General features: G+C 46.3%; 1 protein-coding gene across 1 annotated transcript; it reads left to right on the top strand.

Moving 5' to 3' along the window:
• Nucleotides 1–245: 245 nt before the first annotated feature.
• On the top strand, nucleotides 246–14,819 carry TF (transferrin). The gene is made up of 17 exons (XM_009949540.2): nucleotides 246–288; nucleotides 2,368–2,531; nucleotides 2,741–2,849; nucleotides 4,194–4,385; nucleotides 4,580–4,715; nucleotides 5,145–5,200; nucleotides 6,515–6,684; nucleotides 6,810–6,996; nucleotides 8,069–8,223; nucleotides 8,946–9,039; nucleotides 9,494–9,529; nucleotides 10,215–10,373; nucleotides 11,404–11,548; nucleotides 12,477–12,541; nucleotides 13,146–13,330; nucleotides 14,164–14,350; nucleotides 14,785–14,819. Exons 1-17 carry the CDS (start codon nucleotides 246–248, stop codon nucleotides 14,817–14,819), a joined length of 2,118 nt encoding a protein of 705 aa, XP_009947842.1.
• The last annotated feature ends 1,937 nt before the right edge of the window (nucleotides 14,820–16,756 follow it).

Here is a 16,756-nt window from a genome sequence, read left to right as displayed (position 1 = left end):
GGGTTCAGTGCCAAAGTGAAAGGCTTCCTAAAAATGGGCTGATCCAGGGAGGGGGGCGATTTAGGAGCTATTGAGAAACAAGGAAGGACAAACAGTGTTAGGTCATTTCTTCTGCAAACACAACCAGGGCTGTTCCTCTATAAAAGGGGGAGAAAGCAGTTCCAGAGCCATCACAGACTTGGAGGGGACAGTCTGTGACCAAAACTCCTGCACTCTCTCCTCAGCATCTGACTCCCCGCTCAAGTATGAAACTTTTACTCTCTACTGTGCTGTCCTTCGGGATAGTGGGTAAGTGTCTGCTGAAAGCAGTTTTGGGGGAAAGGAAGAGTCAAGACCTCCCAGGACCCCAGGCTTTTCCCCTAGACAAGGCTGTTTTAGAGCTGCAGCACGTGCCAGACCCAGGCATCTGTTAAGTAAAAGCCAGGACGTGAAGTAATGGTTGCTTTGGCATTTGTGGATCTCTGTCAACAAAGATGGTATTTTGAGCCTTAATGACAGCAACTTTTTTCCTTGGGCCAGTCCATGGAGGCTGGAGGGAGGTCTGCAGCTCCCCACAGCAAGCTGCTGAGCACCTGGCTAGCAAGGAGGAGGGATGCTTGGCACCCATTGCTGGGGAGGGGACTTCTCGGGAGAGGCTCCTCACACCTGCTGCTGCAGGGTAAAGGGAAAAATCACCCTCTGGCCAACTGCTGTGCTAAGAGAGGAGCAGGAGTTCAGCCAGAGGGGAGAAACTATCTTAAATAATGAAAGAATCCGCATGCTCCCTTCTCTGCTCCTGCACTGCTCTGTCCTGCTGCCGTGGCTGCACTTTGCTCAGGCTCCTGTGTATTTCATGCCTAAATTACACCGCCGCAGAGCCGACTCTTCTTGAAGTGATTATTTTCTCTCTCTCTCCTCACAATTTTGGCAGGCATTGGGCATGTAGTCACAACAAGGAGATTGCTGCTGTCTACACCTGACCTGGGGACTGCTTCCTGGAAAGGGAAAGAGGGTTCCCCTTCTTGGAGTAGGCAGCAGGTGTCTTCTGATCCCCCATAAATTGTGGTGGTGATTAATGTACTCCAGTGGGAAGTGCTCCCTGTGCCACTGGCATCAGAAAGTGCTTGAGCACCTTTGCTGAGTACTAGCACTCAATGATGTCTTATTAATGGTGAAGAGCCCCTCCTCTTCCCCTGCATGGAAGGAGCCAAGGGGTTGCCCAAAATCTCTGTGGCAGAGGCTGTGACACCTGGGCTCCCATTGCCTTCTCAGTGTTCACCAGTGCAGCTGGGCTAACTCCCATGGGAGGTATCTATCCAGCCTCTGCCCAATGCAGGATGGTTGCCAGCACTGGATTAAGGTGACCATGGCTTTGTGCAGCCAAGACTTGAAAAACGTAGATGATGGCAGTAGAAATTAAGGCTAAGAATTCTCCCTGTGGCCAAACTCAGCACCTCCACTGGGAGGAGGGGAGGTGTCTGCTGTCAGAGTTATGGCTCAAAAATCAAAGAAGAGAGAATATTTCAGAGGCAAAAGAGAAAATGGAAATGACACAGGTTAATCTTGAGATGTTTGAATGAAATCTGCCATCAAGAATTTGGAGGTAGTGAGCTGTGTATACAGCCTCTTGGTCTGCACAATCCTGCCAGAAAGGGGCAGAGTTAAGGTGAATTGCACAGCACAGGCCAGCCACATACTTTAACTGCAAGTTTCCAGCATTTCTAGTGTTTAGTTTGCTGAAGGAGCCATGAGTCTGTGTCCATCTGAGGTCTTTGCTTTGCTCCAGTCTCCCAGAGCAGACAGTCAGTTGTATTTACTAGTTGCAGGACTCTCAGAAGAGAGGACTGTGAAGCTGGTAGAGCATCTCTGTTACTGGATGTAGTGGAGAGGTGGAGACAGTTAAATATATCAGATCATCTAGCTACCAAGGAGGTCATGTGTGGCAACATAGCAAATATAGCCTGGCCAGATCAGAGCTGCTTTCCCTCTGGGGTTATTTGCAAAGACTGGCTGCAGTGGACTGCCTTTTCTCTCAGTTTTTGCAAAGCCTTGAGTTTGCTTTCTATTGAAGCGTGTGGATTTGTTCTCCTACTCCTGTAGATGTTGCTGTGAGCTGAGGCTGCTTGAATCATGGAGCTGTTTGTGACATCCTTTACCCGGGAACAGGAATGATCTTTCCAAATGTTCCTGAAGGGGCACATGTCAGGCAAGAAAGAAACAGGCTTCCTGCGTGACTTAGGAGATGTGCAAGGGAGATCTTGCACCCGGCCATCCCCCAAGGCCAGGACTGCAGGAAACCAGAGATTGTGTATTCAGAGAGATGCTTTTTCTCTCCACGTGGTGTCTTTCTACCTCTCAGAGAGTATTTATTTCTGTTTCTTTCTACAGCTCTGTGTTTTGCTGCTCCCCCCAAGGCAAGCATCAGATGGTGCACAATATCCTCAGCAGAAGAGAACAAATGCCATGCTCTAAGGGACCTCATGCAACAAGATGGTGTTGCATTGAATTGCTTGCAGAAAGGAACGTACCTCGATTGCATAAAAGCCATTTCGGTGAGTAGGCAGCAAACATCTGTGCTGGGAACTGAGGATGTTTCAGCAGCCTGGAGAAGACTGGGGTTTCCCTGAGTCACTGTTTGTTACCTGTGATCCCCCTGCAGAGAAGGACGCACCCACCAGGATCCAGGAGAGACCCTGGGGAAGCATTTGCCCTCACGTGTCCCTGCTCTTTGTTTATTGACCAAAATCTTTCTGTTGTTTAGAATAATGAAGCAGATGCCACTAGCTTGGATGGTGGTCACATTTTTGAGGCAGGCCTTGCCCCCTACAAGCTGAAGCCCATTGCTGCTGAAGTCTATCAAGAAAGTGGAGGTAGGTTTTCATGCAATATTTTTAGTCCAAGTGGTGGTAACAAACTGATAGTGCAAAGTCCATCCTTTCCACAGAGAGCACCCACATGATTTCTGTTGGGTGTCCAAGATATTGCCCCTGGCTTCTAGATCCTCGAGGGGAAGGAGTGGGGGGCCGTTACACCAAAATGCGAATCATCACTCATTGTCACAGAGTCACTGCAATGGAAAGGGGCAGAGCCAGTGCCCCATTTCTGATATTAGCTATGTTGAAAGTCAATGATCCTGTAACGATGCAGTGGCCATGGAAGGAGAGCAACATGAGCAGAAATCATGGTCCTTGTGAAGCATGGCATAAAAACTATGCTGGTCCTAGAGAACTTCTGCTTTCCATGACCTTGAACTATGTGGGTAAGACACCGAGCTAGATAACACAGATAGCCTGTGTATCTTCCTGCACAGTCATCAAGACAAAAAAAAAAAAGAATGACGAGGCAACATCATTGCCATTAGTGGCTGCGAAGGAACACCTGGTTGAGATTACTGAGGCAAGACATGCAGAAAATGCACAGGAAAAAAAGAAGAGAAGCATAAGAAGTGCTCTGCAGCAATCCCTTCTGATAAGAGTTTGCTCTGTTGCTCCATCTCTACTCATTCTCCGTACCATCCTTTGTCTTTCCCATCTTTCTCTTGGGAGCCGAACAGATGTTATTTCTCCCTTTTTGTCTGTCTCACCTCATGCAATCCCACCACATCCAAAGCTCCCAATCTCTTGTGACGTCTGCCCTGGAGCTCAGCCTGTTTGTACACAATATTCAGGATGAAAGCAACATGGCAGAGTCATTCTCAACATGGTAGCTAAGCAAATACAGATATTAAATGGAAGGCTGTGGTCTCTACCACCCCTGAAACTCAGTCATTTTATTCATGATGATGTAGCATGCGATGGACTAGGTATAATTTTAAAGACTAAGCGTGGAATTTCAGTCTCATAAGGCTTACATGTATGCTTCAGTGAGCAACAGCTTTTGAGAAAAGACTTGCCAAAGAAGATTTGCCAAAAAGACTTGTTGAAGCATCCTTACAAAACTATGAGCATGCCTAATGTCTGCCCAGTGACAAAGCATTTTGCGTGCGGTAGTATTTTCAGACCACTTACCATTACAAGATGTAATGCACAGCATTGGTTTGATATTTGGTGTATAGCTCGCCCTCAAGAAAATGGGAAGACCATGAGTGTTCATGTTAAGCTGCTAATTATTTGTAAGTGCAGCACTTTATTCTCTGAAATTGGGAGTTTGGCAGGATTTAAAATGTTCCTAAGTCCTGTTATTTCATCACTTTCCTGCTTTTTCCTGCACTGCAGGCTCCGCAACCAGCTACTACACTGTGGCTGTTGTGAAAAAAGGAACCGGCTTCACAATAGATGACTTGCAGGGCAAGACCTCCTGCCACACGGGCCTGGGCAGGTCGGCTGGCTGGAACATCCCAATTGGGACACTCCTCCGCCGGGGAGACATCAAGTGGGATGGCAAAGACTCAGGCTCCATTGAGCAAGGTGAGGTGGGAAACGGCGAGATAAATAGCTTGGTGTTAAGCTGGGGTGCTGGTACAGTGAAAGCAATGTCCTGCAGAGGTCCAGAGGTGGCTCACAGAGCAGTCAAATCATTGATATTTTTTGTGCATCCCCTCCATTCCAGGACCTTGTAAAAGTGAATTTCAGACTAACTATTGCTTCTTTCTCATCCATAGCGGTGGCCAATTTTTTCTCTGCCAGCTGTGTGCCTGGTGCCACCAGTGAACAAAAACTGTGCCGTCAGTGCAAGGGGGACCCCAAAACCAAATGCTCACGCTCAGCACCTTATGCTGGATATTCTGGAGCTTTTCAGTGAGTGGAAGTTACTTTTCCTTTGGGAAAATATTCTAGCCCTGACACATGCAAGTTTTCATTCTACCAGGGAGGGATGTGTTGTAATCAGGGGTCCTGAGGAGACTGAATTTATAGAAAAACTGGGAGTGCTGGTAATTAAAGATCCAATTAGTAATAACTGGCAGTCAGCTAGTGGGAGATGAGAGAGGCTGTATGGTTTTGCACAGACTTAAGAATACATAGCATTAGCGTTGTGCTAGGTCTAACCGGGCTTCTTGAGCATTACTTCTCTGCCATTACATTTTCTTCCCTGCCAGCATAGCTTTTCTTGGGGAAGACCATGGCTCTATGGTTGCAGTTTGTGCCAAAGTAATTTGCTGAAACAGGAGATAGGGTGCCATAAAGTCTGTTTTTTTTTAACATCTCTTCTGTTCCTCCCACCTGCAGATGTCTGAAAGATGGAAAAGGAGATGTGGCTTTTGTGAAACACACAACTGTTGAAGGTAGGCCCGCAAGATCACTTGTTCCTCTCCTTCCTAGTTCAACGTCTCACTGCCACTCCATCCTGCAATTAATATACACTGTGCAGGCTTTCATTCCTCTTCAGGTTTGCCCTTCTCTTTTTCATCTCTAGAAATACTTGTTTTGCACACTGTGGGCTGACTCATCCTTGTTATTAAGAAACATGATTATTGTCGGGTCCACTTTTTCTTCTTTGAGGTTCTTCTTTGAAGAAGGAAAACCTGCTTGATTTAAGTTCAATGGTGTTATAGTTGGTGCCATATCTCAGAGCCAGCTGTAACTTTATCAGAGTAAACACAGGGTGAGCAATTGTGGATGTAATTACACTCACCCATCTGTCTGGGAGGGTTTTTGGAGGGAATTCAGCCCACAACGAGAGTTCACTAACTCTGCACTTCTCAGAGATGGAAGATGGCCTGGCACATCCAAGACCTGCAGTGAGCTCAGTGGAGGGCTACCAAGATGGTTGTGGGGCAGGGACACTTGTCCTGCGAGGAGATGCTCAATGCGGTGGTCTTGATCAGCCTGGGGAAGAGATGGCTTTGGGGGGACCTCAGAGTAGCCTGCCTTTACCTACAAGGAGGCTAGCAAGAAGGTGGAGCCAAGATCTTTACGGAGGTGGACAGTGGAAAGACGAGAAACAATAATGATAAACAGAAACAAGAGAGGTTTGGACCAGATACAAGGGGAATTTTTGTTCCCCTTGAGGACAGTCAGGTAGTGGGACAGGTTGCCCAGGACAGCTGTGTGCTCTGTCCTTGAAGGTTTTCAAGATCCACCTGGAGCAACCTAGTCTGCCTCTGCTTTGAGCAGGGGCTTGGACCAGAGATCTTCAGAGGTCCCTTCCCAGCTGAATTGTCCTGTAACCCTATGATATTGGACCTGGGTTCTGTTTTCAGCCTTGACATTGGCTACCTACTGGCCTTCACAGTCCATGTGCAGTTCCCGACCTGTTCAATCCATTTGTATGGTGTTTGTAAACCTATATGTATTCATATTCATTGGTATGTGTCTGGATGTCTAGCAACTACTGCTACATAAACCTTATTGCTAAGTTAGTTATGAAACAGAGGCAGAGGTAATCTCTCTTTCACAGGCACATGTATTCTCCTTTCTGCATTGCCTTCATATGACCACAGTGACCCCATTACCATTGCAAAGGGGGTGTGTGCAACCTGTCTTCAGCAAAGAATCCCCCCCCAAGCTTCAGCAGAAATAAATTCAATACAAAGCTGCCACATTTTTATCTGTCTGTTTTTGTGGTGATGCAACTCGTGGTTCTTCCCTTCCTCCAGAAAATGCCCAGGACGAGAAGGAAGAATATGAGCTTCTGTGTCTGGATGGCAGCCGCCAGACTGTGGACAACTACAAAGCCTGTCACTGGGCCAGGGTGCCTGCTCATGCCGTTGTGGCTCGAGATGATAGCAAGATTGATGACATCTGGAACTTTCTCTCAAAAGCACAGGTATCATCAAGCTCTGCTTTCCTTCCCCTAGCATCCTCTCTTCTGTCCTCTGGCTTTGCTTGCTCTCTCCAGCTTTCCAAGAGCTTTGGTACAGTCATTTGCTGATTATTTTCCCCTTGTGGCAGGAAAAATTTGGTGTGGGCACAACCAGCAGCTTCCACCTCTTTGGGCCACCTGGCAAGAAGGACACAGGCCTCAAAGACTTGCTTTTCAAAGACTCTGCTGTACAGCTGAAGCGTATCCCAGCACGAATGGATTCCCAGCTCTACCTGGGCTTTAATTATTACACTGCCATCCAGAACCTTCAGAAAGGTAGGCAGGACATGAAACACTAATATCATATCAGTGTGAGCTGCGTTGAAGAGTCAGGATCAGCAAATACGCCTGGGCAAAAGGAACACAATTTTTTCAAACAAACACAGACAGTATTCTCTGCAAAATATTTCCTGTGAAGGGCATTATAATTAAAATCACACAATCTTTGCAAACTTCACTTACATTGACAAAAGGAATTTCTTGATTCCAAAGTCAAAATAACATCATCGCCACACTGATAAGGGTGGAAAATTTACACACGCTCCACCTGTCACCCCTTCACCACGATTACAACAAAAATTGCCTGCAGTTATTCAGCTGGTGGTAGAGAGTGGGCATGGTCAAAACTGCTGCTTAGAAAAGCCATTTCTGGGACATAAGAGGAAGGAACATCCCAGGACACCAGGTTCAGTATCGGCCACTTGAGGGAAACAGTCTTTATTTTCATTTAGACTCATCAGGCATTTACTGATGTTCTAGCTGGCTTTCTGGGAGTCAAACGTCCCACGAATGACCTCCAAAACCCACTTTAAATACATAGTTGCTCAGAGATCTCTGTGGTAGGCTCAGCCGCTATGGCATTTGTGGAAGTGGGTACATGGACTTTGAGTAGCATCAAAACAGATTATTCATATGCCACTGTACAGAAACATAACTAGGTTTTTCCAGCTTGGTCTGGTCTTAGTCTCATGGTTGTCTGGGCTGTCAGGTCTGGAGAAATGTGAAATACATTCTAGGCAGCAATATCAAGTATTATTAATGCATGGTGGTTTAGTGGTTGTGATGATTTAGCTAACACGAATCTGCGTGAACAGCTTGTATTACGCAGAAATTCTCCTTTCTGACCTATTAAGTTGATTTTTGAGCATCCTTCAGCTTAAAAAACATTCCTTCTATTCACGCCAGCCCAGGGCTTATTAAACAAGAACATCTTGCACCAGGCAACAGCACGTTGGTGTGTACACATGGTTTAATGGCTGAGTCTCACGCACCCAGAAAGCAGCCTTTTTGTAGCCTTATTGCTCAGTGGGGCTCTAGGCTTATCCTTCTTCCTCTGCCGGTGTTACAGATCAGTTGAACTCCAACCGCAGAGAAAACAAGACACGATGGTGTGCAGTAGGCAACAATGAGAAGAGCAAGTGTGACCTCTGGAGTGTGATGAGCAACGGGGAGGTGGAGTGCACCGTATCAGACAACACCAAGGACTGCATTATTAAGATCATGGTATGGCTTCTTTCCTTTTCTTCTCCCTGTGAACCTTTCAGATGGAGAGCAGCATTGCTTCTTTCAGCCTGGGAATAGATGGGGCAGGGGGGAGTAGATTTTAAAATAAAATGTTGGAAGCTTTGTGCAAAATACCAGTGGGCAGAAATCAATGTCATCACAGGGAAAAGGTTTGACTTGTTTTTTGCCAGTTTACATTTAAAAAAAAAAATTTATTGGACAGTGTTCTTTTTTTAATGTTCCCTAAATAAAAAGCAATTTTCTGCTGTGAAGTAACTTTTTATTTGGAAAACGAAGGCAAAATACAAATTTTGTAAAATGCAGAGAAAAACAGCTGCCTGCTTAGAAGAGGAGTGATTCTACAGCATAGATGAGGATGCTGGTGGCATCTCAGAGGGTTGGGTCAGTACGGTGAAGACGGCACAAAATGCAAACTTGGAATGACAGGTGAGATAAGGCAATCTGTTTGGCAGGGAAGCAGGCTAGGAGGAGAGCTGCTGCTGGAGGTACTCATGAGTGCACGGGAGGGATAATTTCAAAACTCCCTCTGTTTACATCAGCAAGACCTTGTCTGCCCATATGCTGAGGAATGGCTTCTCATGTTCCCTTAGCCCCAAGCCCTTCTCCCTTACATCAAGTGCTTCTTTTACAATCCAGTTTCTGAAAAGCACTGGTCTGGGGACATACAGCATCATTTCATCACTGCGCCATTTTCGTTGCAGAAAGGTGAAGCGGATGCTATCAGCTTAGACGGAGGTTTTGTCTACACTGCTGGTGTGTGTGGCTTGGTGCCAGTGATGGGAGAAAGCTATGAGGGTAAGCACAGTTCAGGCTGCCCCTCTGGGTCCAGGTGGTGGGCAACAGGCTGGTGCAAAAGCACTGGTTTTATTCTGAAATCTCAGCGCTGCATCCTGCAGAAAACACAGTGCGCTCTGACGCAACTCTGCTTACCGCTGCATGCCTCAGTTTTCCACAAAGGTGGAACAGCCCTGGAGAGTGGGCATTGACAGTCAGGAACACAACAACCTCCAGCTCCTCTTTTCTTCATTTTAATCATGATGTCCCTGTCCTTTAGCACCAGTCTTGGCAAAACTAGTTGTTTTAGCTCAGAGGAGCAGGTGGAGGCTGTGCTTTGTTCTGTTGAGGCACAAGGTGTTACCTGAAATAGTCACTTCTAGAACGAAGTTTTTGCAGAAATTAGTGAGCTCAATCCTTTTTTTGGATTTGCTGTATCTTTTATCTAATATCTTCTTCTTTCTCGCTCCCTCAGATGACAGTCAATGCAGCAGGGCGGAAGGAGAACCAGGTAATTACTACCAACAGAGGGACACAAACCAGTCCTGATGAATATAAGCAGAAAAATATATATGCAGTCATGAGTGGAGAATAAACGGCCAGTCTCCACACAAAGAGCCACTGTCTCCAGTGTAGATATTAATAATTTGGGAGACAAATTTAGTAGTCAGATGGAAAGTCTGGGTCTGCAAGCAGACATCAAGGCAAAGCACACAATAGCAGCAAAGCTTTGTGCTTAATTGCTGCTATCTGGAGCACGGTCACACCATAATGGTGCCAGAGCTGTGGGCAGGGAAAGAGGGTCTCGGTTGTAGCATTAGGAAATTGTTCTTTATAGAAACCGGCAGAGGGAGAGGAGGGAAGGGTTTTGTCCTTTGCTACAGAGGGGATAAGAAATCAGGAGGGGATAAGAAATCATGTATGTCTTGCTATAGCCTTCTCACATGCCAAAGTATCAGAGTTTTGGGGGATGGGGAAATGTCAGGGATAATTTCCCAGGAGCATGGTGGGACTACATGCATCACATCTTCAAGCTCTTCCATTGTCACTGCCTGGCAAATAATTTATAAGTGCGAAGTACTTCTCCGATGTTGTTCACAGGTATCCTCTCCCAAGTGGAGCCAATGCTCTCCTAAGGGAGCATGGTGGGGTCCTTGGGTCAGTCCTTAATTCTCCTTTATTTTATCTTCTGAAAGCATCCTACTTTGCTGTGGCTGTTGTGAAGAAATCTGACAGTGGTATCACATGGAACAATCTGCAGGGCAAGAAGTCGTGCCACACTGCTGTTGGGAGAACTGCTGGCTGGAACATCCCCATGGGCTTGATTCACAACAGGACGGGGAACTGCAATTTTGGTGAGCTGAGTTTTGTGTTGGTTCCTTTGAGCTGGGAATCTGCTTGCAAAAATGTTTTTCCATCCTTCATTTGATCTTCAAATTTCCTTGTGCTTCGAAGATTCCCACCTGGAGGAGGGAAATGGAGAAGACTCTTATTTAAGGTTTCACTGATCAGGCTGTTGGTGACTGCTTCAGAGTGAGATATGGCACATCAGCTGCTTTGGGGGGCGTTGCTTTCTTTTCACATCTCTCCCCGTCCCTTTGCAGCAGCCCAAAAGCTATTCCCAAAAAGGGAATACAGGCTGCCCCAGGTATAGTGGGCCTGGTGCTTGTGCAGGGTATGGAGTGGGCATAAAGGATGGGCTTATGAAGAAGGGAGGGGAAGGGCTGAGAACAGGGGACAGAGGCTGATCTTCAAGAAACTTAAAGGGACTGATCTGACTGCCTGAAAATAAGGGGGTAAAAGTCTGCATTGGCTCTGGGACTTTAGAGATTGGTCAGAAGATCAACTCCTGCACCCAACTTTCAGTGAGAATTATGGTCCAACAAAAATAAGTTGGAAATATTATTGACCAAGGCAAATTAAGCATATAGTTATTAAAAGGAAATCTCTAACCACAAGAAGATACGAGTGTTAGTGTGCTTTAGACTCAGCCTCTCCATCCTCCTGCCTGCCTTTCCTACTGTCCGTTCTTCTCCCAGAGCTCCGGCATTGCTGCCAAGTGCAACTCTGCCAACCCACAAAGGCTGCGGAGGGTTGGGCTGGCTCTGGGAATGGTTCTCAGCAAAAACATTCTTCATTTTATGCCAAGATAAGTGTCTATTGCAATTGAGCCTTAGGCCCCACTTCATTATCAATAATAAGATGACACATGTTTCATAATGAAAACTGGATGCATGTGATTTGCTGTCCACTGAATCGTGCTCCTTCTCGCAGCCTGTTTCCAGCTCCCACTGCTAATACAAAGTCAGCATGAGAACATATTATTAAAAGAAAACCTAATTTTTCAGTGCAGGAAAAGTGACTTTTTCCTATTCCTGCCTTCAGATGAATACTTCAGCGAGGGCTGTGCTCCTGGGTCTCCTCGTAACTCCCGCCTCTGCCAACTCTGCCAGGGCTCAGGGAGGGTCCCGCCGGAGAAGTGTGTCGCCAGCAGCCATGAGAAATACTACGGATATACTGGAGCTTTCCGGTAGGTGGCTGCTCCCAAGGACCCTGAGTCTAATGACAGAGGCTATGGGTAGATCACATAAGAGTACAGCTTCATATTGATGCTAATTTGCTGACCTTCTCTTTTTCCCCATTATACAGCTGAAGGTTTATATCTCTGTAATATTACACATATGCTATAAATTTTTTCTTTATACAGCTTCTTGCAAAATGATGTAAAATGTTCCTATTCTGTAAAACATTCCCATTCTATAAAACTCATGTCCTGGTGCCTTCAGGCAAACCTGGAGAGACACAAGTGTTTTGGCCAGACCTCCTACAGGGGGAGCAGTGCTACACTTTTGACACAACTAAGAAGCGTTAAAAGATGGGGACCTGCAAACAATGCTACCACTAGACACTCACTCCCTGTTAAAAAAATGCTGCTTGCCTTAGTTAAAATGAGCCGTCCTCTAAAAAGTTCAGAGATCAGAGGTCAGCCCCAGTGCCACCTCCTCTGTACCCATTCAGTATCAGCTCAAGTCTAAGTGATTCATGTTGGGCATGAATTTAAAAAGATAATTAATATTGCTTCATTTACATCTAATAGCAAAGAGACCCTGCTTCAGGGTTTGCACCCCTTTGGGTGCAAGTTAGTGTTTTTACAAGGCTATTAACACCTGCAGGCAGGCATTGCAGAAAGCAAAGAGAATTCTGAATCTGGCCAAACTGCTTCTTTCTGACAATAAAATAAATTGGGTACTTACCATGTGAGAAGGACACATGTATTTTTCCAGAATGTGTTAAAAGATTGTGTTTCAGATATCCTTAAAATATTAACAGCAGGGCTCCTAGACATGGCTGTCCTCGGAGATTAATTTTACAAGATAAGACACAGGTCAGAATCAAATCTGCAGGAAAGGGCCAGGATTCAAGCACCCACATCACTTGCCTTTCTTTATACTTCCCAGGTGTCTGGTCGAGCGGGGGGATGTGGCCTTTATTAAGCATTCGATCGTCGAGGAAAACACTGACGGTACGTGATTGTTCTGTTGCATGGGTCTTGGCAGGGCTGCCTTCCCCTATCTGCATTATTTTTGTTCCCAGTGCAGAAGGTAATAGCAAGCTTTACCTGCTCGTCCTGTCAGTCTCACCCGTCTCTCAGGAGGAGCAGTATTCAAGCGTCAGGACATGCTGTCTGCCCAGGGTGGCTCTTCCCAGGCATTCCTGCAGAAAAACTATCATTTATTTCAGCTGCACAGTTATTAAGGCGGTCCCTTAACCATTGACTCCTGCCTTGGCACCTTGGTACCGCACTCTAGGTCCCTGCTTGCCTGAAAATTGAAAGCTCAGTTCACGTTTCTGAAAGCAACGGCTGAAGTTTTCCAAGCATTTGGGAAAAAATACAAGGAAGGAGATGTAACTAAATCTCCCAGCCTGCTCTGACAGTCTGACTCATCCCATTGACTCTTCCTGAGTTTTACAGCCTCCTTCATACGTGACAAGACAAATCTCCAAGTGCCCGTGCACATGCAGGCAGGGTCAAATGCCTTGCTTAGGTGTTGTGAGGCTGACGTTCTTCTGCTACTAGTTCTTCTGTTCTGCAGATCTCTGAGTCTCCAAACTAATTCTCTTTAAAGGCAAAAATAAAGAAGACTGGGCCAAAGGTCTGAAAATGGACGATTTTGAGTTGCTGTGCACTGATGGGCGACGGGCAAATGTCATGGATTACAGGCAGTGCCACCTGGCCAAAGTTCCTACCCATGCTGTGGTCACACGTCCTGAGAAAGCGAAAAAAGTCCGTGAGCTGCTGGAGAGACAAGAGGTCAGTAGTGCTGACAGTGGCAAAAATGTTCTGGGTTGTTTTTATGTGCCACGTTTGCATTTTTAGAACAATGATGCTCTGAGCTTCCCTGAGTCAGCACTTCGTGGAAGATTTTAACTTACTGATACGGGGTGACAGCCTTGTGCCTTGGCCCTCCCTCTTCCTCCATCACTTCCAAACCCTTTTTTCTCCTCTGCCACCTTAGCAAATACACCTTTAGTTAACAGCTGGATCGTAATGGTTACTATTGTCACACTATACTTGTGTAATATGAGACTATCACCTCTTTCTTGGGTTGTGCTCCTGCAGGTGTGTTTCAAAAACTCCTCTGGGGTGCCTGGTCCCTAACCCAGCTGGGTCAGGCACAGCCCCGAGAAGACAGCAGCCTCCCTGCACACACACAGTCTTACAGCTACTGGTGTAAATGTGACGATGTTAAACCAGCTGTTTGATTTTACACTGAAAATGTTAATATTTGCTCCACCATCAGGGTCTTCTGAGAGGCACTTGGGAAGTCAGCTCTTTTTGGTTTCAACTCATGGCTAAGGCATAGGGCCTGCTGGCAGCATCTGCTGATGGGCTCTGTGTGTAGTGACATGTTAAAATGGAAAAAAAAAATGGGTTTGATAGTTGTGCCACAACTGCACCTACCACTGAGAGATCCCTCATCTAACCACACGGAGAGAAGATTCAATCCTAAGTTTCTGGAGCTTGGCTGCGGGCTCCCCAGGATGACGGTGAAGAGCTAGGACTAAGAGCTAGGCTTGTACGAGCTGAATCTTGGCAGCTTTCTACTTTTTACATACACTTACCTCTTTGTGCCTTTATTTCAGAAACTGTTTGGAACAAAGGGAATTGAGAAAGACAAGTTCAAGATGTTTGAGTCTCAAACCAAGGACCTTCTGTTTAAAGACTTGACCAAGTGTCTGGTCAAACTTCGCGATGGAATAACGTACAAGGAATTCCTCGGAGATCAATACTATGCTTCAGTTTCTAGCCTCAATACCTGCAATCCATCAGGTAACTGTAATAGCCCCAGGAAGAAGTCTGTGAATTGCAGTTCTTAGCCTTGCAGGCATGGACAGTTTCTTCAGTAGCTGTCCATTTAATTTTTTAAAGCAAAATGAGGATAACTCATGAAAATGACAGTATACTTTTCTCAAAGTTCCTTGGACGAACTGAAAACAATCTTGAAGTCCCCTCCACCAATTGGTATCAAAGATTTTTACTCACCTTTAGAAAACAGTATGCTCTTTGAGAAATGGTAAAAGGAACCCACCCTGTCCCATCAGTGGTTCAGTGCTATCCATGGTTAATACACACTTTTTTTTTTGTGGTACACTGAATATATTTTCCATGCAATGATGTTGTTGGCACAGCTGGGTGTGTGCTGGTGGGATGGGAGGGTTTAAAGGCAGGATCTGATTTTTTTTCCCTGTCCTTTCCCTTTTCAGATCTCCTCCAGGTGTGCACCTTCCTTGAGAAGTAGCGAGACGGGAAGGACCCTTGCCGGAGGGGGACGAAACTTCAAGCCATGACTCCTCTCATGCCCGAACACCGACCTGCAGAGGGCCCCCTGCCGTCACTGCTTTCTCTGCCCTTCCTCTTCACTCTGAAAGTGTCTGTGTGAGAATTAACTGTTCTCTGCTGCCGTCACAGCAAGAAAATAAAATCTCAAATCTAAATGGGCATCCTGATATTCTTCAAAATGGTCTTTAAGCCCATTCCTCCCTGAGTACCTCTCGCTGTAGAACAGTGTCAGATACCAAAGTGGCTCTTGCCTCTTAAGGCTATTGCTGCCCATTAGAGAAATTTATTTCAGCATTTACCAAAGCAAAATGGATTAAATATGCCCTAGAGCCTAATTAACAGATGTTTTGTATTCTCTGTGCTTTTGCTTCAGCCAGGTTATGCCATAACCTCCCCAGCAGATGACAGTCACCCAGTGTGGTTCGGGACAAAGGCTCTTCCCGTGTTTAAGTCAGCAAAGCTGAAGGGTGGAGAATGAAAAAAACAAAAAAAAAACAAAAAAAAATACAGTGGTTGTAAGATGGAAGGTGTGAATAGAAATCACTCTATCTCATATCTCAGCTGTCTGGATCTGAGTCATTTCCACCAGGCAGCACTCTCAAAACACACACGTATATTGATGGGGACAGTCTAGGCTTAGACTTTCTGAAAAAAATCTAGGACTTACTCAGAAACATGCATGGTTTTGTTCGATGTGCTGCTGACCTGAAAACAGATCTGCAGGTGGGCAGTCTGGCTCTGATCCATGGTAAAAATAAAAAGGTTTGCTGAGGCCCTCTGCTTCAGAGGAAGAGTCTGGGGTAATCCAGCAAGTCCCAACCCTGTTGTCAAGGCAGGCATGGAAGAGCTGCTGAGAGCAGAAAGAGACTAAGAGGCTTTGAGGGAATGAATGTTTTGATGCACTCGCAGTGATGATTTTTAGATGCACATGATGTGTGTTGTGAGAAGTCCGCTAGCCTGACTGAAGATCACTTTGGATGACAGAAATGTAGAGCATGACAGGAAGCAATGAAATTTAATTCCTCACATTTATGTAGGATGAAATATGCTGGACAGATGTTTAACCTGTTCTTAAAAACTAGCAAAGAATGAGAAATAGTGTCTCTAAAACTGTGCTTCTACAACTAAACACGGCTACAGTTAGAAAACTTTCCCCAAGAAAAGCTGTGTCGCCTGTACTCCACATCAGGTGCAACCCCCTGTGCCATAAGGAGAAGGCATGGATAAAAGGAACTTCACCAGAGGATCACAGAGTAACTGAAATAGGAAGGGATCTCTGGGGGTCTCCTGCTCAAAGAAAGGGGTCAACGGCATTGCTCAGGGCTTGACCTCTAAGGATGGCAAATTCACAGCCTCTCTGGGCAACCTGCCCCGCTGCTTGATAGCCCTCAAGGGGAATAAGTTTCTCTCACACCCATTCTGAACCTCGCTTGTTTCAGAGTATTCCCATTGCTCCTCATCCTGCACCACCGTGAAAAGCCTGGCTCCGTCTTCCTGATGCCTGCTACAAATGTGGCCACCTCTTCTCCAGGCTCGCCAAGCCCTGCTCCCCCAGACTCACCAGCCCCCCAACCATCTCGGTGGCTCTCCTCCGTGCTTGCGCTCATTCATGGGTGTCTTGCTTGAACTGGGGCGGGGGGGCAAACCAGCTGCAGTACCTAGATGTGGCCAAACATCTTAACATGTCTGAGTCTCAAACCAAGGACATGATGCTGAGCCCGGGAGGGGCGCAATCACCGCCTGGACTTCCAAGGCTCTCAGCATTCCTCCCCCCCCCGCCCCAACTCCCACACACCCCGGGGAACTACAACTCCCGTGAGACCTCGCGCTACCCTTCCCGGCAGGCCGCGGGGCCGGAAGCGACAGCGGCCCGAGGACGTGTGCGCGGAGGTAGCC

Source organism: Leptosomus discolor, chromosome 7, assembly GCF_034619465.1.
Source record: "Leptosomus discolor isolate bLepDis1 chromosome 7, bLepDis1.hap2, whole genome shotgun sequence".
In the NCBI taxonomy this organism is placed as follows: Eukaryota; Metazoa; Chordata; class Aves; order Leptosomiformes; family Leptosomidae; genus Leptosomus; species Leptosomus discolor.
The sequence above is the reverse complement of the archived record's forward strand: the minus strand, read 5'-3'. Positions and strand labels throughout refer to the sequence as shown.